This window comes from Bombus terrestris, chromosome 9, assembly GCF_910591885.1.
Source record: "Bombus terrestris chromosome 9, iyBomTerr1.2, whole genome shotgun sequence".
Classification (NCBI taxonomy): Eukaryota; Metazoa; Arthropoda; class Insecta; order Hymenoptera; family Apidae; genus Bombus; species Bombus terrestris.
The window spans coordinates 1,529,903-1,554,171 of NC_063277.1; the positions used below are offsets into that span (position 1 = coordinate 1,529,903).

The window sequence follows — 24,269 nt, forward strand, 5'->3', positions numbered from 1 at the left end:
AGCACCTCGTTGCGCTAGTTTTCCTCAAAAAGGGAGAAGCATGCATGTGTTTCGTTATAGTCAAATTACCTTCCATTCACCTTGCCTTTCAGCAAAAGCTTGACATACGTGACTATTCGCTGATTATAACGCGAATATCACTAACTTCGTTAGCGATCGGAAAAACGACTATAAACGAGCGGGAGAGAGAGAGAGAGAGAGAGAGAGAGGGAGAGAGAAAGGGAGAGAGAGAGAGTGTGTGTGTGAGGGAGAGAGAGAGAGAGTTCATCGAATAGATGAGCGGAGATTAAAGAGTGTCGTTTGAAAAACGTTTTATTCAATTTCGAACATACCAAGAAACACTAGCTTCATGGACGCGTTTAATTTCGCGGTTATTTACTGTGATACATTTACAGCATCGTCGATATACATATACACACGTACATAGCGCATGAAAGTGAAATTTTTTCTGACAAAAACCATATCACAAAGCAAAATATTACAATTATCGTACTGCGATATTACGCTAATTGCTTCGTTTTCGATGGTTATTAGAGTATTTGATGCCGTGGATTTTCAACCATTTACACCGATAGGATAGAATTTTACCATTCTATAGAAAATAAGCACCACTGTAGCGCGATGCAAGAGTATTTTTTCTAAATAGATGAAAATCCAGACTATCATAGTCATGTTCTTTAATGTAAATTGTCTTGTATTCCTTCCTCTTTCTATACGATATTATGTAATGTTTTTAACAACAAATACTTATAAAGGTAACGCGACTTCACGGTTTGTGTAATATAGAATGTATAACAAGGTACGTAACACAGTGGCACTTATTTGAAAAGATGAAAACGTTGAATTGGTACAGAGCGTATATGTCGTTTCCTTTTCTCTTCCCCCCCTCAATCTTCTTTATAACGAGCTAATCCATAACTGTGGTAACGATTGATAAAGATAGGAAAGATCGTACGCGTAATACGATCAACGTATATAAATTTTATATACTTCGTTTTAAGCGAATCGCAAAAATGGGAAACGGCCAAAAGAAAGAAAAACCAAGGTGACAATTTGTTAAAGGAAACTTTCAGTATTTTTGATACACGAGGTTCTCCTATGATGTTTGCGATTTTAAAAAGAGAGTCGAATGCGCCGATTTCACGTGAGAGATCAGCGAGAGCGGCTTCGCGAACTTCTTGCCGCAAAAGCGGCAGTACATTCTGTCTCCCTTTACTCTGCAATAATTCTTCTCGTGTCTTCGAAGACTGTCGAGCCTCGAGAAGCTTTTGCCGCATTCCTCGCAGATCACGCTCTTTGCAGCCTTCTTTCGTTCCGCCAAATCGTAACTGCTGGCAACGAACTCGAACAGAGTCTGCGGCTCCTCGTACTCGTTCTCCTGCTTCACGAACCAATCGCTCAAGTCCGCTCGTTTCCCTGCGAAGAACGAACGGTTCGCGTTAGCAAATATAATTACGTGGGTTTTATTGTTAGTCGGTTGATCGTACGAAACACAAGACAATACATGCATCGGAAAAGATACAAATTTTCACTACTGCTTCGGTGGCAGTAATCACCTAAATATACTAATTTCATCGTGTTTCCACGATATTGCGGTAAACGGCATGGCGTAGAATCGATTTCGACCGATGCGAAACACACCTTTCTCTTTTTTGCCGTAGGTCGCTTATTCGTTACTTATTCCTAGCTAATTCGTCGCGTTCATGCCTTATCCCACATTGAAAGAACAGCAGACAGAACGTGTTGTTGCGGAGCCAGATGTGTTTATTGATCGAACGTAACAAAATTGAAAAATATGCTATGCCCGTGTCAGGTAGCTTGATTATGTTTATTCGAGATTCGATTAGAGTAAGGCTATAATAAAAGTTTCAAATTTCTACCCACGTAGAACGCATTCATAACATTTGACAGCAGTACTTGAACCATTCGTTTGAGTTTCTCTAACCTCCGCGAAGCTCCGGCAAAACGCGTGAAACGCAGAGTTTATTCGTCTTGTTGCTAGTCGATGACAACTGCTTTGTACGATACGAAGGACGTTCAACGAGCTTTCCTAAAAGCAAATCGTTCGTGATTTCTAATTAGACATCGATCAAATTCGTCGCAGAGGAAATATAGCTTGACTGAATCGATGAGAACGAGCGAAAGCAAAGCTCAAACATAAGCGGAGACAGATTACATTAACATAGAAGATTAGTGGTTATAAAGAAGATCATTTTATAAGGAGCGAAAGCAAACATTGTGCCACCACTTTATAAAGCTCTTTTCCATCAGGAGCCCGGAATAATGTCACTGATTTCTTACATGTATACTATACACTAGTATAACAATACTGCACTGTTAGTTGATACGGTACAAATAAATTACAATCGTCGATTACATTCTAGTTACAAGAATAAACACATCGAGTAAAGTTACGCAAAAGTGTAAAAAGATAGATGGATTAAGTGAAAAGAGAAAGGAAGTGATATTACTATATTACTGACTACTCAAATATAAAGCCCACTGTCCCTTCGTTTACTAACTTGGCGAAGTAGCGTAGCATATACGTATAGAGTGTTTAATGCGATTAAGAACGCGGAACGTTCGATGAAGATGATGATATTTGCTCTCGATAGGTTAAAAATGCGTAGGATCGTCGACAAGTTAAGGAGCGGTGTGTTTGGTATTGTAGTGATTTGTCAATTCGTATCTTCGATAAAACTCCCTTGGACATATTCTGCAGTGATGTTCGGGTAATTTCCCGCATTCGAGTCTTTGATGCCTGCGGAGATTAGCCATCCACGAATATCCTTTCCCACACTCTCCGCACATGTAACGTTGCAAGGAGGTAAGCCCGCGAATCAAGCGTGGTTTAATCATTTCTGGGATCAGTTTGATATCCTTGGATTCAAAAGCAGCAAACTCGTTCATCAGATTGGAATCGTCTGAAATACGAGAAACATCGATTACTGCGAATTCGTCGTAACCTATTGAGGAGGATAACGTGGGAGAAAGTGGCAAGAGTCTAGAGAAATTGGATACATCTATATTTGCTGATATTTATACGCGCATAATTTACAAGCATTTCAAGTATGAATAATTTTATTGAATCGAAGGATTTCACGCAAAATACATTTCGCTGTACGAGACATATACGGGGACGATGTACAATCGAAAAGGAAAGAAAAGTGAACTTAAATACAAACTCAAAAGTTATTTCGAACTGACGGAGAGCATCTGTACGAGTAAATTTTTCTAAATCAAGTCTGGATGATGAGCCAGCAAATGTTCTTTCAGTCTGTCGCGCCTGTAAAACTTTCTCGAGCAAAAATGACACTTGTTTCTCGCTTCCTTGTTGCCACATTGCAGCTGATGTCGACGTAAACTGTACATCCAGGTATACTCTCTACCGCAAAGCGCACAGGTGAAGAGCTGTTGTGGTTGTAGTTGATGTTGTTGCTGCTGCTGCTGTTGCTGCTGCTGTTGCTGTTGCAGCGGTTGTTTCTTGTTCGGATCGAGCACGGGACACGGATAGTAGTACGCATCGTTGTAGTTCCTTTCTTTCAGCAACAGATCGTCCATCGAACTGCTTCGATAATCGTTCAAAGTGCTCCAGACGCTCTTCGATAGAACACCTGTTGAAGTAACACATTGGTGAACAAGCAACATTAGATCAAAGGAGGAAATACCTCGGGACAGAGGAATGGTTTCGCGAAACAGGGTTAGATAAAAGTATGCGGTCAAATTGGGCGAATTCGGGCAGATCGAGTAGGTGATCGAAGGAATCGCATTTGATTTGGTGCGATGAAAGGAACACGAATTACGAGAATCAATTTCATTGTCAGTAACAGAAATGGTGGAAAACGGTGCCGTTCGATTATATGTACGTCAATATAATTATGTTTTAATCGTTCAGATTCGTTTATTTGTCGATACATATAAAACGTTATGGTGAGATATAAAGCGTTACGATTGAAACATTTTTTTGGTATCCGTTCCGTTGAAACAAAGTATACGGAATGTAATGGACATGATAGTATTTCCGTACATTGTGCATCTTCAGCGTACACCTCGGTTCTTTCTTATACAATTACATCCCGTTACCTTTCCCGTTACGTATCCAAAATGTTATTTACATGATAGATTAATAGCAAATCTATTTTGTATTGTAGCGACACTCGACAGCAAACTTCCCAACGGTTTCTGTCCCGTGCCTCGCCACACAAAGACTCTACCCTTCGAATAGATGATTGCCAGATGTCGATACACTCTCACCGAATATTTACAGCGAGCCTAAGGACCCGCTATAAATCTTAGGATTCATGCAGCTAAGATTCTCTAAAGGAACAAATAGTCTTTGTCTCAATAGTCCCTACACATACCACCCACTACGGGAAATTTGCTTTTCCTCACGTACGACGCTCCTCGCTAGCAACTTTCTCTCAAGGGCAGTTGTCATCCCTTTCCAACAACCAACTCACGATTTAGCCAATTAACAGCGACGTCCATTTCCCTCACTCTCTGAACTAACACTTTTCTTAACGAATCCGATGATCCCGTATCCTTAGACACACCCAAACACAGTTTTCCTAAGGAGCATCATCGCGACACAAATTCATTCTGTTCTATCGCGAGCCGCGAGGCAAGTTGGAAGACGCCTATCTGAATTGTTCGTCCGCAGTCGTACGTAATAGCGAATCTGAATTCCACGACATCTGTGCAATCGTCTCGACTTGAACCACCGCGTGAAGTATCGCGCCGAGCTTGAATTTGTAATCTTGAACCGATAATTGTACTGTGCTTTCGGCGCGCTAGTGTATACCACGAACACAAGCAAATAAACAGTTATTGTTAAACAATACCGAGTGATTCTTCTATACCTATCACGCTCATCACCTCAGTATAAAGAAAGATCTCATTCGACACGATTTATTTCGAGTGGAAACAGAACCATCGAACAATTACGAAATTTTCGATCGGAATCAAATTTAAAATGAATCTAATCATAAGATACATGTATGCGTATATAAAATTCAAACTAACTATTCCAGATCAAAGATTTGCATGCCTCCCACATGATGTAATTCACAGAAGGGAAGGATTGCCGTTCGTAGAAAAGATTCGTTTAGCGTATTGATCGCAATCGATCCGTCGCGACTACTGTGGGAATCGCGGTCGAGCAGCTACTCCCGTTCTTTGGCGAATACCGGCGAGTCACCGGTTTTCTCCACAATGTGTCGCAGTCTTCTTCGGCATCCGACGATGTGCGAATTCAAGACGAATCTGTGCTTGAATCTTCTATCGCATATCGGGCAAACTTCGCAAGGTACAACGCCGCACTCGAGTCGTTTGTGACGACTCAAAGACGTGGTGGCCTTGTAAGTTTTCCCACACCTGTTGCAAGCGTACTTCGACCCGCTATCCTTCCCATTTTTTCGTCTTCGATTTCTGTTCGGGTTGTAAGGCATTCCCGGGTAACGTACCCACAATGGATCGCTATTGTCCTGCGGTTGTTGTATATTCTGTGATAACAGCATTGTCGCCAAAAGCCCTGAAACGAAATGATTCATTCGTTAGATGTCAAGCTTTCGCGTCCTTATCCGTTATAGTTTCGTCCTTAACGAGATGAGCAAGAAAAAATATTTTCCCTTGATTCGAGAATTAAACGAGCTTTAAGTGTGCCATGTCCCTGGGAAGTTGGATTTTTCACCACGAGTGTTCGTGGTCAGTGCAGCTTTGGATGTGTGGAGAACGATCAAATAAGACAGGAGAAGAAGGATATAATAAAGAAGAGCGGAAATGCCCTTAAAAAAGCAAGCAAAAGAATAAACGTGTTATTTAAAGTTGAGAAGGTAATACGTAAAAGAACATGGTATCTTGCATCCGTAAAAAATCTTTTTACATAATACTAATTGTAAGCAGGGGAAACGCGATCGTTATGTAGAGGAAAACATGTATTTATTTAACTGTGTAAAAACTATACAACGCCGCAGCTGTGTTGTCGCTTTTGCTTTAAGATTCCCCCGTAAAATGTCCATTAGGTCTTCTTGCCTTGCTTCAAAATTTAATCGTCGCTTTCCAGGAGTTAGCTGTCGAATTATAATACATACTGCACCAAGTTTTCACAGGCTTAAATTTTATGTATTCGTTTCTCCGTGTTTTCTGTTAGTACGACGAATGTAATATACAAGGCAGCATTTTATATCGTTCCGTAGTATTCCCGCTTTCTTCTACACGAAGCCAAATGATGCGTTAGCTTGAACCTATGAGTGAATTTTTTCCCACAAATTTGACAGCTTTGTCTTGGTTCGACTCCGCATTCGAGCCTTTGGTGCCTTCGGAGCGAAGTTTCCAGCTGATAACCCTTTCCACACCTGGTGCACTTGTGAATTACCGGTCGCCTCTTATATCGTAGATTTTCGATGTTCTTCACCGTCAGCCTTGGTACTGGAAAATAGAGAAAAGACGAAACGGCTGTCAGTAAGAGGAGAACGCGTTTCATTCGATATTTATACGCGAAAAAAGAAAGAGGATCGTTACACGTCCTACGAGCGTAGTTATGTATATGTTAGATTCACCGTTTAGTATGTGAATTCTAATATCGTAGAATGGAAACAAAGGCGAACGGCAGCAGTGACAAGGAGGGGCACACAAAAATTTGAATAATTTACTTACGAGAAACCGCGTTTTCTGGCGCAAGCCAAAATATTTTGTGCGTATACACGTGCAGCGTATATCTGACATTTTGCCAAATTTTCCTCTCAGGAAGAGAAGAGAGATAACACATTCGATTTCTTTCGTTTAATTGTATAATACTTACGAGGCACGGGAGAAACGCGCGAGGATTTCGTTTACGAATTTTCGTTTCCTTGCTTCGCTAATTTCCTTCGATTACCTTACGAATTTAATGAGAAGCAACCTGTTCTATACACACAAACTACTCGTGGAACTTCATTTGCAACGCTTAACATTTATTTTATGACATAAAATTTGAATCAAGATTCGATAATAAGTAAATTTCGTAACAACACACGATCACAGTATATTAGAAGCGTGTGCTATGGTTGTTACTTCTCCGATCTGTTTGATTCGCATCAATCGTCAGTGACTAGCTAGATTCAAGCTTGTTTCGTAGGTCATATATTGAGATAATGTATGAGTCTAGCGTGTGACTGCCAACGATGTTTGTGCTTGAACTTCCGGCCGCAAATAGGACATTCAAAGGTAGGATCCTTGCCGCACTCAACTCGCAGGTGCTTCTTCAACGAGTCTCGCCACAGGTATCGCTTGCCGCACTGGAAGCACCACCACAATTTCTTCGCTGTAAAGAAAAATTCAGAAATTACTTGAACGGCCGTACATAGAAATCTTTCTGGCAGAAACGCGTCACGTTTCGCATAAAACAATTAAAAGCTATCGGTAACACAAACTGATGGCTTTCATGTAATCTGTGATCCGTCGGTGACGAAATTTCGGCGGCCGAATAAGTGAAAAATGCGATTGCCTGTGACAATGATCGTTTCATTAACAGACAAGGAACAAAATTACAAAAAGATACGTTCTTCTCTTTGATTCGTTTTAACACAATATGCGAAAAGAGGAGTCGCACTTATAGGTATTATGCGGATTTATTATCGTCGATAGTTACTGTTGCTGCATTATTTTCCGAGAAAACCGGAGAGTTAGATAATCGTTGAGAATCGTTCGTTATAAATTAATATGATGCATGGATTTCGCGTGAGATTGCCATCGATGTTTATGCTTGAACTTCCTGCCACAAATTGGACACTTGAAAGTAGGTTCTTTGCCACATTCCACTCGGATATGATTCTTCAAGGAACCACGCCATTGATAGCGTTTGCCACATTGAAAGCAGATCCATCCCATCTGAGAGTGAGCTGCAAAAGAAGAAGCGTAAAGCGGGTCGGTTAGTCTTCAATTTTGAAACTTTTGTCAGGAGGTAAATAAGTTCTCGGATTTTACTACTTTCCCCGTTACTTCATCCTTAGTACTAACGAGTAACAATAACGAACCGATTACACCTTAGACAATACAACATTAACACGTTGTTCTTGTTCCATGCTCGAAATTATTCGTCGGATCGTTCGATCGAACAATTTAATGCAAAACGCTTCCTAATCGCTTATCAAACGACGAGGTCTATTCTCGATAACTTTGTGCAGAAATTAGACGTTTCATCGTTAAATTTTTAACGAGCCTTTATTCATTTTCTAACAAATTCGCTTACAATTTGCTGGAAGCCCTCAATTTCCTAAACTTTGTATAGTAATAGTAAGATTTACCGATTAATTTGTACAAAATTGATATTCTGAAATATTCCGATGAAAAATATGGAATAGATGATCAAATATTGAAAAAGAGTCAAACAGGTTAGTATCAATATGCATAACACATTGGTCATAAAAAAAAAAAAAAAAAAAAAAAAAAATGAAATAGGTCAACATCACACATGGCCCATAAAAAAAAAAAAAAAGAAAAATCGCGATAAGACGTGAAAATTGGACTTCATTTCCAACGTATTATCGAAATCCTTGACTATGTACATTCGAGGTAAGATGCGACTGCAATCTGTGCTTGTACTTGAATCTCCTTCCGCAAAGGACGCAGTTGAATTTCGGTTCCTTTCCGCAAAGGCGGAGATGCGTATACATGGAAGATTTTCTCGAGTAGATCTTGCCGCACACTCTGCACGGATATATAGTTTCCCGAGCGGCCAGCTCACCTGAAACACAAACGATGAGTCGTGCGTGGATGCAGAAGGCAAAGTGTTTCGCGTTTACGGACCAGACCAGACAATCCACCCTATTACATTGATTGGCCGCGATGCATACCTGATTCCATAAGATTACTTAAATTAATCGCAAGTATCGCCGATTCGTTTATTTCGCGGGAAAACACTCGAAATTTATGGGATTTATGGGATAGAGTCGGAAGAAACTTTAGTATAGTGAGCAGGCGACTGTTGCAAAAATTTACATCAACATCTATTCTTAGCGAAATATTTTGTCTCTTTTTATTACTCAACTTCCCGTTTCTTTACGTATTGCTCTAGTTTTGGAACCAGCAGCATGTCACATAGTTTTCGTTAGCATAGTACACGTATAGCAGTGGTACATCCAGAAAATCTAGCAAAATACGAAATTTTTCGGATGCTATTAAAATATCACTTTCTACTTGTTTCTTTTTTCTCTCAGAGTCTTTCTCTCGTCAGTCTCATTTTCGCCGTGTTTAGATTATCGCGCAAAACGCGTTCGGTACTCAATATACGATATTCGATTTTAAAGCGCAGCTCGCAGCACAGGCAGATCGACGTAATTGTGGATAGACTTGTGATGCTTCGCGAGATGGTGTTTGTGTTTAAATTTTCTTCCGCAGACTTTGCAAGAGAATCGTGGCTCGATACCGCATTCCATGCGCTTGTGTAAATTCAACGATTCTTTCCATTTATACGTTTTTCCACAGTTGTTACAGAGATAGCTCGAACGAAACACGAAAATCGGTAAACCTGAAATCACAAAAACATACATTTTTATTAGAACTAAGAATCGACCGCTGTTTGTTCGATGAGCACACTTATATACTTTCCATATTTTATGAAAAACTACCCTGTTAACAGCACGTTGAATGCACGTTGAATGAACAATATCTTTTATTAGTACATCCAAGGAACGTTTACACATATTTCTATATGTATACCGTATACACACATAATATGACAGAGTCATACCGCTGAAAAATTATCGTGCGACAGATAATACCGATATCTAGTTCGTGATAATTGCGGATGCGATATAGAGCCGATCGATAAGATTCTATTACTTGAAGATTTTATATCGTTTCTTTGCTTTTTCATCGGATCACGTTGTCAGTATGGAAATGAAAGGAAAAGAAAAGAAAAACTAAGAATTGATTGATTAGTTGATTTCATTAATATCTTTTTAATCAAACGAGTTCCGATTGATCATAATGATGACGTCTCTTTAAATGTTCTTTCAGATGATGCTTATGCTTGAATCTTCTGTTGCAAAAGGTGCAGCCAAACTGCGGCTCCTTTCCACATTCCAGTCGACGATGTGTATTGAACGAATCCCTCCACATGTATGACCTGCCGCATCTGGCACAGACGTGCTTCTTGAGCAATCCTAAAAATTAACACACTGAATTTGTACTACCATTTCGATCAGTCCTTCGAACGACATGCTTAACTATTTAGAGGGAACAACTAGGTACTTGATATTCTAAAGTGTATTCGCAGATCTTTCTTGATTCCGGGATAACGCTCGAAACGGTATACAGAGTTGTACGCTAGATCTTACTACACCTGCGAAACGAACGAGACATTTGCCTTTCTCTTTTCTTACAGAGAATTCCTTTTAACCGATTCTTCCCTTTACATTTTACGCCATAGATCAAAACGATATTCGTCGTGACTAATTCGCTACTCATTCGTATTACGCGTTTCTTTAAATTATTTATTGCGACCAAATTTTACATAACGTACATAAATACAATTTCATGTATAAAACATACATATTTAAACGATGGAAACACGGAGCGGAGTACAAGTTTTCTCTAAAAGAGTTACCGCTATTACGCACGATACGTGTTATCGTAGTACGAAAAGTTAAACGAGCGTAGCTACGGAACAGCTATGTTTTAACATTTTAACCGATGCATTTTCATCTCGAAATTCGACGATGCTATTGCGCGGCACCGTTGCTCGAACCGAGGTAAATATTTTTCCCGTTCGAAATAATCCAATGATGAACGTTGATCAAATGTTTCTTTAACATCCATTTGTGGCGAATTTTCGTCCCGCAAACGGGGCAAGAGTGTTGCGGGTCCTTCCCGCATTCTTCTCTTTCGTGTCTAACCAACGATTGCATCCATCTGTATTCCTTGCCGCAATTCGAACAGAAGTGTCTCCCAAGTCTCTTGTAATAGTCTGAACCGCAGTAAGCTGAAAGAACAATGCAGTTTCTGTAATTATGTAGGTTCAGGTATACGCCTATTCGAATAGCTTCTTAGCGTTTTCCTATTACGCTTATCCTTACACTCCTTTGAACGTAAAATGAAAGAAAAGCATCGCCCTAATGTGAAAATGTATCGAGCGCAATAATTCAAAACACTGAAACTTTCGATGAAATCGCTTTATTAAAATTGCGAGCTGTTCTCAATTAATCGGTCCATCACCATTTTTGCGTTAAAATAGTTGCTTGCTAAAAGCTCAAATATTATTCAGATGTAATCATTAGCAATCAGATTCCGCGTTGCTCCATTCTTGAAACGTTCGGTCCGTGTTAATTCCAGTTGAGGCTTGGTTTTCTGTCTCGGTGTAAGTAGTTCTTGTTTCATTTGGCAGACGCTGCATAGTCTTTTCAATCGATTACTCGTACTACAACGTTTCCACGCTATTGTAACAATCGAAAGCCTACTATACGTTTCATTTATTTTAAATCGCATATTCTCAGAGTAATCGTTCGAGTCTTATTAAACGGTGATAGACGGTGTGTTGTCTAAACAGGTGAATCTGTAACGCGTGGACCACTATACGCAATAGAAATATTTATTTACACTGTAAACGTATGAAAATACGTAAACTGACGTTAAGAAAGATACAGGTATAAACACGATGAATCGCTCTCTCGGGCCGATATTAATAAATTAGGAGATTCGTTATTAATTTTTGATAATAAACAATTGAGGGATTCGAGCTGGAATCACATTTTTGTACAATTCTTTACAACGTCAGAGATTCTATAAACGCGATTTCGAATGAATTCCGCGATTCACAAATTTAAAAACTGAAATTCGGAATTTGGAATTTAGAATTTATAGCCAACTGAAGTAATATCATGAAAAAGTGTTCTTTTTGTGTTTATCAGTGAGATGTATCGATGATTTGAAGTCGACAGTGTCAGTCTTATAAACGTGCAAATCGATACTGTGTATGAGTTTACAGTATCGAGATACGCTAACGCAGACGATGAAACGCATTCTAATATCTTACTCTTCTTGTCAAGTTCGGAATGTTTAAAAAAGCTATCGGAAAAACGTTTTCCGTTATAAAAATGTTTTCTTTTCTTTTTTACCGAAAGGGAGAACATTGCCGTCCGAAATGTTCCGATCGTTTTGCAAAGAGACACAGGAGCTCGAGATTCTCGACGTTCATAGTTTCGGAGAGGTTTCCCGATTCTAATCATCTCACTCTGCTTTGTGAACGTTATTTTCGTGACGTAACAAGTAATCTCTGCGTTTGAATTTTCTGCCGCAGAGGGTACACTTGTGCCTAGGTAACTTTCCGCAGCCTTCTCGAAGATGTCTGGTCAAGGAGTCCGTCCATGTGTAACGTTTCCCACACTTGTAACAGGTAAACGGAGTGTCGTAGTTGACACGATTATGGTCCCTCTTCGAGTCTGAAACAGATCAGAAAGAGAACGAGAGATTAACGAGATTAACGGAGTTTCGTTGGCCGTTCAGTATCCTTTATCTCGCGCGCGAGTCGTCTATTTTATTTCACGTTGAAAGTCGTGTCTCGTTGCAAGAAGCAACGGTATTCCAACGATACGTTCGCCACGAAATAGGTCATGCTTATCATTCGTCGGCAATCTTCGAGGCGCATTAAGGACCGCGTTAAGAAGCAAACCTGAAGGAGGGATCAAGAAGGAAGCGAACAAAAAAAAATATTGTATGTACGTACACTCTTCTTTATTGCTCTTCCAGCTCGTGTTACGTATAGATACTACCTGAAAAATAACTGAATAATTTCGGTAAATGACGCAAAATTTCTGCGTGTATTAATAACATTAACAACGTTCAAAGGTTATCGACGTTAACGAAAAAAAATTAATCGTAGAACGGTTCTTTCGATATCCGATTCGCTTCCTGAAGGACTTTTATCACGGAATTTTCTACCACACACCGAGTACGTTTATTTCGCTTCCACGCCGTACTCGCAGTTTTTACACTTTTTACTCTTCGATGCTTGCCGCATTTTTCTCCTAAGTGTCGATGATACGAAGTCTTCCGAGAATAGGTTCTACCGCATACGCTGCATCGGTAGAGAGTGTTGTTCGTCATACCGGCATGCCCTACAGCCGCCACCCAGCCTGAAATCGTAGTTTCAGCCGTTAGATACGTCAACGTTTCCCTCGTATTACCATCTACCACCTTACTACCTTCAAACTCTCCTGTATCTCGACTTGGCTTCGAATATATGTGTACATATATCTACGCTTTTAATGTTTCCCTCATTGACCGCGATTTTGATCGTTTTAACACGTCGTTAAACTAAAACAGCGGAAAAATGGTATCTTGCCATGTGTTCCGTCGTTTCATCGACTCGAGAAGCAAAGTGAATGTAATCGAAGTTGAAGCAACAAGCAGTTACCGGCAAATAAACAGCGATCGTTAAAGTTAAAAGCGATTAAAAGTAGTTGGCGATGCATGGAAAATTGTCTGTATTCTACGGTGCGTGAAGAGTTAAAATAGTCTCGGTTAAACGTCGAATACAGAAAATACTGTGCGAGGTCAGTATACACTGTACACATACATAGAGAGTTACTTTCTTTCGTTATCAGCAAAAACATCAGAAACGACAAGTAAAAATATAACTTAGCGCTACATTCGGATTATAAAGTATCGTTACTCGATTATACTTGAGCTCGGAGAATTCGAAAACGATCGGGTCACATGATGCATCGATGGACTGTCCAGATGTGTCGCTGAAAATTCGAACGTTGCTTAAACGCTTTTGGACAATAACGGCACAAGTATTGCGGCATTTTGCCACACTCCTCTCGCAAGTGACGATTCAGCGTGCTTTTGTTCGTGTAGGACCTATTGCACTTGAAACAGGGGTACGGCTTCTGGAAATCATCCCGAGCAACGTTTCCCGGAAATCTCGCCTGACCTGAAATCAAAATCCAGAGCTGATCAATCAGATATAGAGAGCGTTTCTCGCGATTTAATAAAAGCTGTAACATCTTCGATGGTGGTTTAATCGATCTCAAATACGTTCCGATCACGAGCCCGTAACCATAGGAAATCTGATGGAAATATTTCAAAACCGGTTGCATTCTCTAATGCCGCAAAGAAATTGAAAACGAAGAAACTGAAATAGTCTCTTTCTTCTTTTGTCATCTTTGTTTTCGTGGAAACAGATACGAAAAAGTAAATGATAATAAACGCGATTGCTCTAGAACCACTTGGCAATAAAAAGAAAAAGTCAGCAATTTGCACGACTGTCGATCTTCCGTGAAGATTCTTGCTCTTCCTTTTGTCTTCCATTGGTCTTCCATTGGTCTTCCAGTCGGTGAAAACACTCAAGTAGTTCGAACGCAAAAATATCTGAACGGCTACGGACGAATTCGAAAGATCTGAGACATGGTTTTCCCTTGGAATTACAATTTTATTTTCGCGTACTTCGATAATCATAATAAAATTATAATAAACTACAATAACACTTTGAGAAACTAGTTTATATATAACCAAGGCCTCAGCAAGCATCGTTTCCACGATTTTCGTTCATATATTGTACATCAATTATTCAACATATCACAGAACATTTCTCGTAGAATGAAATTTTTTTAAATCAATCGAACTTTCTTCAGAGCCGGTCGACAGTGTCGCACATCGTACGGCTGTTGTTTCGTATTTTCCAGAAAATCGAATTTTTTTCATATCTTCTTCTACTTCCGTCGAAAAAAATAATATTATTGAAACAAAAGAAAGTGCCGCGGATAAAAAAAATATTTCAAACGAAAGCGAATATCTTGCATGTGTCAAGCTTAATCTGTTTCTGCTATTTAATTATGCATCGATCATTGATAGAAGGGTAGTGTAGCGAGTTACATAAAGAAACAAGAAATGTTGCGTGAAACTATACATGTAAGAAAGAAGAAAGATAGTGCGAAAGATCGTGTGAAATTCGATTTTCTTCGGGACAAGTTCGAAGAAACCGACGACGAGGAAGGATGGGTAAGTTCGGTCGATGATGATCTCTTCATGGGTGCATCGACCTTTTACGATCCTAGCAGGAAAATACGGCCGTGAATCGTCGAATTGTGTCGTTGAAAGTTAGCTTTTTGCTTGAATCCTTTCTCGCAGATACTGCAGATGTACTGAGGCGGCTTACCGCATTCGTCGTGGAGATGACGTTTTAGGCTGCTTTTGTTCTTATACAATCTACCGCACTTGTGGCAAGAAAACGGTTTCGGCAAGAAATCTTGACCCCGCAGTGACGGATACCTGTTCCTTGAGCAACTACCTGTAATTTAGAGGTCAAAAGAGCTTCGATTATTCGAACTAATCTCGTTTGAGCTAAATTAAAAACGCGTTCCTTCAAAATTCTCTTTCGTTCTTTTCATCTCACTTTTCGCTAAATCAACGACGCGCGTCTCGATATACGTGTATACATAGAAACGAGTTTACGTGTGTGTTTTCAAACGAATGATTACAATACTCCAGCATCGAAAAAATGATCGATACGTTTCGAATATTAAAAATGTGCTAGTGTGCCCCAACTGAACTAACGAAACTGAAACGTGAAGGTTGATCTTGATCTTTGATAGTTGCGTATCTTCGGATGATGATCGGATGTGAAATAAGTTATCAGCTATGTGTGCTTGTTCCATTATTTCGGAAGATTTATTATCCAGAGCGTTAAACAGACTCGCGAATAAAATAAAAATTTAACGGAAAATGTGGAATTTCATCTTCCTCGCTTTCAAACAACAAAAATATACGTTTCATTTTTCTTTGTACGACTTTCATTCGAAGTCTTTCTCTTGTAGATATAATAGATACACAATTTTTCTGCACTCATCACGTATGTGACGGTGCAACGTCGTGGAATCTTCTCAAGTGCAAGATCTTCAGCAGAAGTAACCAACATGGTCTTCTTCTTGGAGATTACGCTTTTTCAGCCATGGTCAGTCTCTTCTCCACTTTGCATTCTGTAATAGAGAGAAAAAAAAGTAAAGTTGTTCCATGATCAATCGCTTTCCACCGCCATGGATCTGATTGATCCGATAAAAATTGTAACAGTGGGATAATTACGGATAATAGAAATCTACTTCCAAAGTTGATGTAGAGACTATCAAGAAAATGTTTTCTTCAGAACAGTATATACTCTTGTCGCGCTAACGTCGATCCGTTGAATAATTATGTCGCAACGGGTATCGTTCTGTCTGTAGGAAACTCGAAAGAATGGCAATATTATCTGAGATTTTTTTACGAGGGAACTTTGCAACGAAAATTATCCTATCGTTTCTAGAATCGATTAAATAAAGAACAAATAAAGAAAGGAAAGATGGAAATTCAACTAAACATTTACAAAATTATTTCTACGAATTTGTTCAAACGACAATCTTTTCCTGGGCTATGTTGTAGATTGGTGTAGAAAAAAATTCGAATCGCGATCATAAAATAAAAGACTCCCTTATCACTGTGAAAATTTTAGACAAATAAACAACACGAGCAAACTCCAGTCAACGTTGTTGCCGAAAACATTTTTACTCCATTATCGTGAAATCCATTTTGCGATACGCCGACGAGTTCCATATTTGTTCGATTAAACGAGATATGTTTGTTATACAAGCATATCAAATGACAAATCTTACTCGAGTTCTATTTCGTGTTCGTGTGATCCGTGCGTACGATCCAACCTGGAAAAAAAAAATTGGTAGAAATTAGAAGCATTGTTATGCGACTGTCCGCCAGATTATCCTTTCTAATTTTATCCAGTCTTTGTAAAGATGCATAGACCGTTGCAGCGAGTCGTGTTGAGACGTGGTAAAATTTTATTTCACAATATTACAGGCCTTTCCACAAGTAAAAACATTGAACTCCTCTATTGGAAGACTAACATAGCGGCTTCGTTCAAAGGAGTCACTTGGTGAATGGAAGTCAAATGTTTAATCAAATGATGTTTGTGCATGAATCGGTATCCGCAAACTTCACAAGTAAACTGCGGCAATTTCCCGCACTCCACGCGCCTGTGTTTAAACAGAGACTCCTTCCACTTGTACGATTTGCCACAAGCCTCGCAGAAAAATCTCGTTTCGTTACATTGGTTTCCGATTTCTGTTCCTTGACGCGGTCCCGATCGTTGGCGTCGATGACTTTGTCGTTGCCACATCGATTCTGCAAAACCATGCAAACGGTAATAGAAGCGTTAATCGAATTAAAATATAATTCAATCACGGAAATGATTGCGAACATGGATCTGACAAATGAGAGTATCTCTAAAGAATGTTATACATATAGATTATTTGTTCGAAACGCTGTCTTTTCTGATTTTTCAATGTCATTCTAAGGATTGGTGCCGATCACTTCAAATGAATCGAATGCAAAAGTGCCGCGGAAGTTCCGTGGAGAATGCTTGATTTATTTCGTGAAATAAATAAACGAGGATGTTTTTCGTTGGATAAATTACAAAAATAACAGATCCTAGATTTTCCGACTGGCAAAACCGAGATTAAGTAGGATCGACGAGCGAAATCCTAGTAACAGGGCATTAACATTTCGAAAAGTCCGAGTTTCTTAAATCTTTGCGGCGGCAGCTTCTCAAGTGCTGCGTCACATGATGTTTGTGTTTAAACATTTTCCTGCACTGCGGACACGGTACATTCGGCATTTTTCCACACTCGTACCGCAGATGTCGATCAAGCGAACTCTTTTGATTGTACACCTTGCCACAAGTACATACGTGCTTCTTCGCGCTTATGGAAATCGACGGCAGCTCTGGAAAGTTGTCGAACGCAAGCCCCGCACCTTTTACGTGAAACAAGCCCATGTCATCTGAAATCAGAAATACCACCTTCTGTTAGTCATTTTTGTATCTCGTACGTATTTACGGTTCAACGCTTGTTTCTCACGAGCTCGGTCGAAACACACTGTGTCTTCTTTCTTCTTTTTCAAGACCTTGGATATACATATATACATACACGCGGATGTCGCATCTCCAACTTTCATTCGCATTATCTTTTAACAATTCTTCGATAACTTAATCGTAATTGAACAGATAAAAAACATTCGTATCATAGTTTCGTATGTTTATTAAAACTACAGAGAAACAGTGACGAGTTGCAAACTGGTGCGCAAAGTTATAAAAAATATACTAAATATTTTCGTACAATCAACGAAGTCTCGTATGGAATAAGAAATAGATAACGACGTTCTCTTTATTGCGTACAATTTGGTGTCTTGACGTGACGTAACCACAAATGAAGTTTATTACTTTTAAAGGTGCACTTTTCACACCGATATTCCTCTCCGCATTCGCTACGTTGATGACACATCATCGAGAACTGGTACTTGAAACGCCTCCCGCAATCACAGATTAGACGACCTGAAAAAAAAAAAGCGGAACCGTGTCACTAGAGGGAGATAAATAGATTTGGAAATTGGGCGGGTGGATGACGCGATTTCATCGCCAATGAAACAGCATATCTGTATTGTTTTTCATTTCCATATCCACTTTCATTTCCATTTCCATCCCCATTTTCATTTAGTCGCTAGCTTGAACAAAAAATGAAAAACGTTAATTGGTTTGAGCGATCGCAAAGAGATAAGACAACGAGATGTTTATTTTCCCAACGATTACGTAGACGGAAACAGCACGACAACGTACGAGTGTCTAATTGTAAGAGACAAATCGTTACTGAATAATTAAATTCTTTATTGTTCGTCGAGTATCCTCGCTAACACAATGGTTATCAGTGATACACTCACAATGGTAATTATATTTTTAAATTCGCAAAAAATCATAAATCATAAAGAATATATCGTATATATGTAACATTTGTATACGCAACATACGATCTTTATTGAAGTCGCCTGAACGTCGTCATATTATTACGTGTGTATACTTTACACATGTTACGTGGATGAATAATGTTTTCTCCTCCTACTTGTCGCTATCATCCTCAGCAATTCTGAAAGCTCTCCACAAACAGAGAAAAATGTATCGAACGCTTACGTGCTAATTATTATCGTCATCGATCTTCTTAAAAGCAAGAGGTATTCTTTCATTCGGGCTTCGCGTTTAAGCTTTCTATTATCCGTTTCTCGCTGTTCCTCGTTTGTCTCTCGCTTGTCTCTCGGAAAAATCATCGATATTTATTTTACATATTATAACATACGCGCATTACACGTATAACCATAACTTTTTATTTAGACTTTAAACGAATCCTTCTACATGGATATTGGTTGTGTGTATTCACGTGTACAGACATGCTCCATATTCTGTATGTATATCGGATAGTTTGCACACGCACACGTTAATCACGTTATCATACATATAAAGTATGTAGTTTGAAAATAATTTGATAGGCATTTCGCGTACAATCACCCGCCGGCATAAACGGCAACTCGAATATCGCGTAAATAGCCTTGTTTATATTGGCACAAATATTGTAAGGTCAACAAGGGAAAGGGATGTTTATCAAATTTATCCGATGAGAATAATTACCGTTTACCTATCGGCTCGACGAATATATTCGATGAAACCTCTTCCCTCGCACCGTATTATTCATTTCTTTTGACTCTTCTTTGTACGCCACTCCATCTTTCAAAGAAAAAATCAGAAACGATACCTGATTTACACTATTTGCACTATAAATTGCTTCGCATTTAAACGCGCCGCGTATCTAAATCTATGTTTTACCATGTTAAACGCTTGTAATAAACGTATACCTCTCACTTCCTACGATGTTTATAATCAGTCTTTGCGCTTCTATTACGCTTTTATTCGTATTTATATGCGTGCAAAGATTCCAATGTAAACGGAAGATAGCAAATCATAGTTTTCTAAATCACGTTAGTCATAGACCTTGTTTTAGTCCACCTAATGATACAGGTTTTCCTACATTTCGCTCTGATCAATCTTGGAAGACGCGCGTTCTATTTCTCTCGAGTCGCTGATAAAGTCGTCAACGAGACGTCAACGCGAATTTCTTGTCCGAAACTTCTTCTCATTTGTGTATCATCGAACAACGTTTGCTGTCATTGGGAACGAAGAAATGAAACGCCTAACGATCGGAGTGATTAAAGCAATCTTATACTTTGGCTTAAGTATATAAAACGAAAATAGCACGAGTTTCTGCGAATTCGCAAAGACCAGGACTCGGATTCTATGATTCTTTCCCCTCGAATAGAAAAATGGATATGAAACACGACATCGATAACAATAACGTTCGTATTTTGAGGCACATGAAGTTGGACTCGAACGCGACACGCGGGAGCCTTTTTAAAAAATTACTTTGAATTCTTTATCGCAAAGAAGCTCGTACGAAGAAACGGAAGAGGCTGAGCTCGGCACGAATGTGCCTCGAAGCGTTCAAGATGGTTGAGAACAAGAACGAGAACAAGAACGAGAACAAGAACGAGAACGAGCGCGTGGAAGCTGAGAGGTTCGCACAGGTTGTCTCGGAAATCTCGTCGAGTTTTCTCATCGAACGATCGAATAGAAGGAAAGTTCGTGAAACGACATCCGTAAATCAGTTTCGTATCGGACAAAAGATGGATAAATCGAGCGAAGGAATAGCGGAGAAACACGATCGACGACGACTACGTAAAAGAGAGACCCAGAAATAGATCGTCGTCGATGATTTATATCTAGCTTCTATGTTAGCTGTAATCGAACAATTTGTCAAATTCAAGATAGACGTTTCCTAATAGATAGGATCAGGCAAAAAGCTGGAGAATCTCGCCGCGCTACTTCGAACAGGGCAAAGCGCAGAGCAGGAACAAGATACAACGGGTAGAGAAGAGGAAATAGAGAAAGTGAAAAGTTTGGCAAAAGTTTATGCCAATAGGTACATACAACAAGATAAATACGAGATTCAACGTCTCTATAGAACATTATCCATACGCTTCTTCGCTGAGTTGCGATTGACCGGTAAACGAATCGTCATCGAATTTCGATTTGACTAGAATCTTACTTGAAATAATTCTTTGTCGAATCTTTGGTCCTTGATCGAGAATTCTCGTCAACGTAGGTTAATAAAAAAAAAAAAAAAAAAGAAAGAAAAAACACGGTTAAATTTATTCAGAAAATAACCTTCCCGTTAGGTTATAGCAGCTATTTGAAATCGACGATAGATCAGTTGTGTCAAAACTGTCGGACGATCACGAAACGCTCCTTTCATGCATTGATCGTGCATCTACGTAATCTTTAATATTATCACAGAGTGCAATGAAAAGTCGAACTCGATGGATCCGTTATTCCGGCCAAGTCGCATGGAAAGACACGTTTCATTTTCCATCGTACTACGTACGACTTACGTCCTCACCATAAAGTTACTATTCAATATGTATAATATATGTATATGTATATGTATATATGTATAATATATTATATATATAATAATATTTTTTTGATTTAAATAGATTCTCTATCTTGGATATTATTCTACGTTAGGTAACGGCCTGCTTAGGCCCGATTTTAAACTAGATGATACTAACTCAAACAAAAGGAATCGACGCAAGTTATCGAACGAATTGACCAGATTCGTTCGATCGCTTCGTTGATTCTCAAACTACTTACAATCTCCGATTCAATCGACAAAAATAATATAACTTCGATCTTATGCGACAACAACGAACGTTGTAAAGCTTGCTCTACATCGCCCTTTTGTCGCGTTAAACGAGTAAAAGGGCAACCACGCTATGCGAAGTCACGCTTTCCATTTCACATTGAATCGTCGGTAGTGTGGAAGAATAATCGTTCTTCCCTTAAGGCTTAAGGGCACGATTATTTCGTCTCTGTCCCCTCATCGTCAAGTTCGGTGAGTCTACATACACCGTTTGCTTTTGACTAGAATTTCCGAAAGTTACTTCAACTAGACTACGCTAAAGAACTAGAATACTACAATACTAGCGGGATATTACTAACGTCGGAGACATTTCGTTGCATCGAGAATTTCAATCCTTCCGACTAATTGCAAGAATCGAGATGTAACTCGGGAAATCGGTAACGACCGATGAACTCAGTTTCCAACTATGATCATCGAACAAACCCTATCTGTGTATTTCGATTCGACCAATGGACGACGGAATCCTTGTCGCGAAATATTCACTTCTATATCCGCGATAGCTCGTGTAAAAATTCTTGCTTTTCTTATAATTAGTACAAAAATAATTGGGCGATTTAGCAATTTATCGAAGGCTCGAAAAGATTCCGGAAAAGCTTCTTTTTCTCTCGATACTCGTTCAAACTTAATCTCCAACGTCTGACAAAACCACGAAACGAATCACGCGTTTCTTCCCAAATTTTTCTGACATTCTTCTCGAGCCTTCCAAAATATTCAACAATGTTCTTTACGGCTTTTTTTCTGTTTTTTTTTTTTTCTTTTTTTCCTCATTTTATACATCGTTAAACGGGATCCAACAACGACTTCATGCCACGATAAAGACGGATCGTTAATTTCTCTATTTAAAACCGTCTTCTCGCTCTACTATGCTCTACCCGATCTACCGAGTACGAAGCAAAAACAAAAGAAATTCTTCCGAGTTGTATGACGGAAATGTATTGTCATTATTGTGTATTACGGTTGTTTTCGGTTGCGTGAATAAGGAACACATGCTTATTACCATTCGGATAGTACACCAAAGACAACAGTAGTTGCATCGAAACAGGACGTAGTAGTAAAACTACGTCGATGCAAGGAAACGATAAAGAAAATATTAGAAACGATAGGACACGATACGAGTATCGTACGTATAGAAAGAAAGCATAGACGACTAATTGTTGAAACCGTTCTAAGCGCGTATTTTCCAAAGAATATCTAAAAATAGAGAGAAAAAAAACACGACAAGATTGTGGCCGGTGAAAAGAGAAAGAACAGAGCGGTGAAAAATAAAAATACCAAATATTTAAAATGATAGATAGCCCGAAGATTTTTCGGATTCGAGGTTCCCTTGAGAATCGAAACTCCTCGTTCGTCCTCGCGGATTAGCTTTAGGATTAGATCCGGAGGTTGTAAGAATTTTCCTTCAGGCCCTCTGATTAACGGCTGTGCCGGCAGATTGGGAGGCCACGTGGCGGTGGTTGATATGCGCCTTCAAATTCCTCTCATACTTGGAACTAAACGCGCAGTGGGGGCAATTAAAGGAAGGCGCCATGCCACATTCGTAAAGTAAGTGCCTCTTGAGTATGTAAGCATTTTTGTAGCTCTTGCCACAACGTGAACAATTATGTCGACGATCGATCCCGGACACGGAGACTGTACCGATCGGCCGGTTGTTGTTTCTCCCAGGATGACGAGAGGGGCAATGAAGCCTTGCGCGTCGTTGAGGCGTCAACGGGGCCGGTACCTCGTTCGCGGAGGATCGCGAAACGCGTCTCGTCCCCTCAGAATTCCAACCAAGACTCGCGAAGAAACCTGAAATCAATCGAAACAAACGTTTCGAACGGTCGATTAGTGGCTGCCCTATCGTATAGACTGTCGTCGGTATGTTCGTTGCACGATTGCTGTTTACAACGGCGAGGGCCATGCGATAAAAAGAAAAACATTCAAGTTTTCAAGCTTAGCAACAACGAGCATGTCAAGGGGAACAGGATCAACGGGGGGAATGATTACGTTCTCGTAGATGTTCTTCTTGCACGGGCTACTCTCTATATACGCATCCTGGTCTTCGATGATACGATACGCTTCCAGGGCAAATTGCGCAGTGTTTCCCGGCAAAGGGAAAAAGGAACTAGACTTTCAGCCGTCTCCGATGAAATTACTCTTCTTTCGTACCTCGAGCATTTCTCTTGTGCTTACTCCGCATTCGCTCCATCCTTTTTGCTCATACCTTGTCCGTGCTTCCGTTCATGTACCACACATGTTTCGTATACGGTTCGTCTATGTTTCCATGTGACTTCTGGTATTCGCTCCAATCCAACTACTGTCCTGAAACACTCAAGCAACGTATCGATTAATAAACACGTGTATGTGTATACAGGTTCGTTGGATTTTCGCTGGTGTTGACGCCTTCAAGAAACAAGCGACAAGTTGCAGCTTGTCCTTGGGATAATCGTAGTTTCTCGTACGATTTCTTTGTCGATGCTTCCTTCTTCTCAGAAGATCATCTCCTAGGTGGATGGAACAACCGGCCCGGTCACCTGTGGAAAACGAAAACAATCAGTATGAGGAAATTACGCGTTTCTCACCATTTGTTCTGCTCTTCCTGAGTACGTCGAACAGCACATCACCACGATATCGAAATCGTTGCCGCCAAACCAATCCACAAACACGTACGTCATACGTCGTGGTAGCGAC

At 39.7% G+C, this 24,269-nt stretch overlaps 2 protein-coding genes across 9 annotated transcripts in view; both read right to left on the bottom strand.

Moving 5' to 3' along the window:
* Positions 1 to 24,269, bottom strand: part of LOC100649963 (longitudinals lacking protein, isoforms A/B/D/L) — a 159,508-nt gene that overhangs the window by 5,214 nt on the left and 130,025 nt on the right. Inside the window, exons 7-11 of one of the 8 annotated variants that reach the window (XR_007225148.1) lie at positions 18,197 to 18,352; positions 17,711 to 17,802; positions 16,869 to 17,145; positions 16,623 to 16,667; positions 15,374 to 15,956 (exon numbers count right to left, since the gene is read on the bottom strand). The exons of 1 other annotated variant lie outside the window; for it this stretch is intronic. Coding sequence is in view for 4 of the 7 variants with exons in the window: in XM_048408684.1 (XP_048264641.1) it covers positions 16,921 to 17,145; positions 17,711 to 17,802; positions 18,197 to 18,352 (473 nt within the window). In the remaining 3 variants the exon portion in view is untranslated. Of the gene's footprint in view, positions 1 to 5,162; positions 5,531 to 7,479; positions 7,878 to 8,543; positions 8,723 to 15,373; positions 15,957 to 16,059; positions 16,668 to 16,779; positions 17,146 to 17,710; positions 17,803 to 18,196; positions 18,353 to 24,269 lie in introns of those variants that run through there. 6 more of the 8 variants (XR_007225147.1, XR_007225149.1, XM_020864693.2 and 3 more) reach the window with 6 other exon arrangements.
* LOC105666028 (protein suppressor of hairy wing) lies at positions 3,010 to 5,158 on the bottom strand. The gene is made up of 2 exons (XM_012311460.3): positions 5,023 to 5,158; positions 3,010 to 3,614 (listed from the first exon to the last, which is right to left on the bottom strand). Exons 1-2 carry the CDS (start codon positions 5,054 to 5,056, stop codon positions 3,235 to 3,237), a joined length of 414 nt encoding a protein of 137 aa, XP_012166850.1. The 5' UTR covers positions 5,057 to 5,158; the 3' UTR covers positions 3,010 to 3,234.

Coding starts and splice junctions, on each gene's coding strand:
- LOC105666028 (XM_012311460.3), bottom strand. CDS start 5,056: ATGTGGGAGGCATGCAAATCTTTGATCTGGAATA. Junction 3,615..5,022: donor CAAATCTTTGATCTGGAATA/GTTAGTTTGAAT, acceptor TTACTTCAACAG/GTGTTCTATCGAAGAGCGTC.